General features: G+C 39.9%; 1 protein-coding gene across 1 annotated transcript in view; it reads right to left on the reverse strand.

Moving 5' to 3' along the window:
* Window positions 1–72: 72 nt before the first annotated feature.
* Window positions 73–2,190, reverse strand: part of LOC118332804 (multivesicular body subunit 12B-like) — a 5,051-nt gene continuing 2,933 nt past the window's right edge. Inside the window, exons 6-9 of the mRNA XM_035668234.1 lie at window positions 2,046–2,140; window positions 706–761; window positions 494–553; window positions 73–389 (exon numbers count right to left, since the gene is read on the reverse strand). Of these exons, the coding sequence (XP_035524127.1) occupies window positions 384–389; window positions 494–553; window positions 706–761; window positions 2,046–2,140 (217 nt within the window). The 3' untranslated portion in view covers window positions 73–383. The remainder of the gene's footprint in view (window positions 390–493; window positions 554–705; window positions 762–2,045; window positions 2,141–2,190) is intronic.

Below are 2,190 nucleotides of genomic sequence, written 5' to 3' on the forward strand. Positions count from 1 at the left end.
ACTTGTGATTGACAGGTCATTCTCAGTGAGTCTGTCCAGCTCAACGCACCAAACTCAGATCAAACTGTCAAACTAGGCAGTGATGATCAAATATGAATCAAGATTCTGTTACTGTGTCGACAGTTTCTTTCCTAAAATCGTTTCAGAAACATATTTGAGTGTACTGTTTATCTGGAATACTAGATCGTGTGTTACCAGGTGACTGCTGTATGGGACCAGGAGTTGAAACTGTGCAGCCAATGAGAGCAGCTCAACTTGCAGTGCGTCACCTCTGATGGCTCAGACAAACTCTCATGGTGACGACCATAATGCCAACCTTGAGACTCCACAAACCAATGGGTGATGGCATGATAGGTTCACATTACTTGGTTGGTACCATGTTATCATAACTGACAGAAAAGATAGACAAAGCCATAAAGATAAGAATTAATTTGTAATTAACTGGAGTTCTCCTTAAACATTAGCAGAAACTTGATTACATTTTTCTACTAACCTCTTTCTCAATCTCAGCCAGTGACTTGATTGTAATGCCCATCAGATCCACCTGCTGCAGCTGAACATGGAGAGCAGAGACCGTTAGTTACTTGTATCGAAGAAGAAGAATATTACTACTACATATTTCAAATGCGTTGAGCTTTTATATAGACAAAAACCTGTGACCGACTATCAGGTCAACCTGTCAATCACTCAACTCAGACTACTTACATCAGACGAGGCACAGGCAAACTTCTCAGAGATCATGAAAGGCACTCCATCCATTGCTGAAAGTTCAAATGGACAAATCAAATAAATGATACATACATGTATCAGTCTGTGGAAAAAACATTTATTCACAAAGTTACAAAACACACACTAAAGGGTCTATTAATTCTACACACACAACAAGTGGAGCAGAGTGGTAGTTTTTGGGTTGTGTGAGCATCTCCACCTGCCATGTTGGTTCATGTGAGTAGCCCAGATTCTAAAAGGGCTGGCTGAAGTGAAATACAGGTCGGAAGTTGTTCTGGTTAAATAAACACACTCTCAGCCAGTCACATTGCCCTGAAACAGCTGAGTGAAGTATGACAATGTAATTTGACAAACGTCTGCAGCCAGGTTTTGCTTTGCAGTTGTTACAGCATGAACAACACAAACTTTTCCGATAACTGCAACTTTAGTAATACTAACTTCATTAACACAATCCATTTATAAGCTCTGTCATCTGCTCAATCATCAGGATTTTACTGGATTTTAGACTATTTTTCACACAGACAAAAACACAAAACTTAACCGCAACCTTGTGTCCGCCACCATATGCTTAACATCAATTTTCCCCAACTGGAACCTTATCCTAACTCAATAGCCTTAACAGCACTCTGAAGACATGAGCAGTGACCACAATGACCTCACTTTACAAAAATGTCCTCACTGTGAAGCTCTAAGACTCTAGTAAGTTCTCACAAAGACAGTAGTGCAGGAGAAACAGAGCAGCAGTGAGAAAGCGAAGCGCTCTGTTGAACCAGGCCTTTAAACAGAATCCTGGTTAGCTCGACTCAGACAGGTCATGCTACAATGGAGATCATCTCCTGAACCTGCTGACCCTTTTTATAATATTATCTTTAATATTATAATATTTTATTTGATGAGTTCTGATAAGAAGGACTATAAATATCCAAGTGTCAATAAGTAGAATAATCTGTGTCAGGAAAAACACAGCTGCACTAGCTGTTGTTGTGAGGCTGCTTTGAGCTAACTGCTAACGCTAACATGCTGATTTCCACAGGTAATATATACTTGTAATATATCTGTTGGCATGCTAACATTTGCTAATACAGCTGAGGCTGATGGGAACGCCATTAGTTTTGCAGGTATTTGGTCAAAGAGTATGGAACAGTTAAATTCTGAAGCCACATTGAAGCCAACAGGAACTTGTAGCATTTAAAGTACAATTTACACACACCAACAACACCATGTGTGGCATGAGTTTGATTGGCACATTTCAAAAAGACATCTGTGATTTTGTGGAAAGGGTTAGGGTTAGAGAAAAGTCACAAAGTTTTGCTGACCTGAGATAGCATACAGATTGGAGTTCTGGTGTTCATAGTCTGGCCTGGTAGTGCTCTTCCCTCTGAAGCTGGCCGGAAGAGTCATAGAAATATGTCTTGGGACAAAAAGAAAGAAATATGATGAGTTCAATGAAGACAAACCACT

Source organism: Morone saxatilis, unplaced genomic scaffold, assembly GCF_004916995.1.
Source record: "Morone saxatilis isolate NCDOM2014 unplaced genomic scaffold, NCSU_SB_2.0 Contig21, whole genome shotgun sequence".
Taxonomy (NCBI): domain Eukaryota; kingdom Metazoa; phylum Chordata; class Actinopteri; family Moronidae; genus Morone; species Morone saxatilis.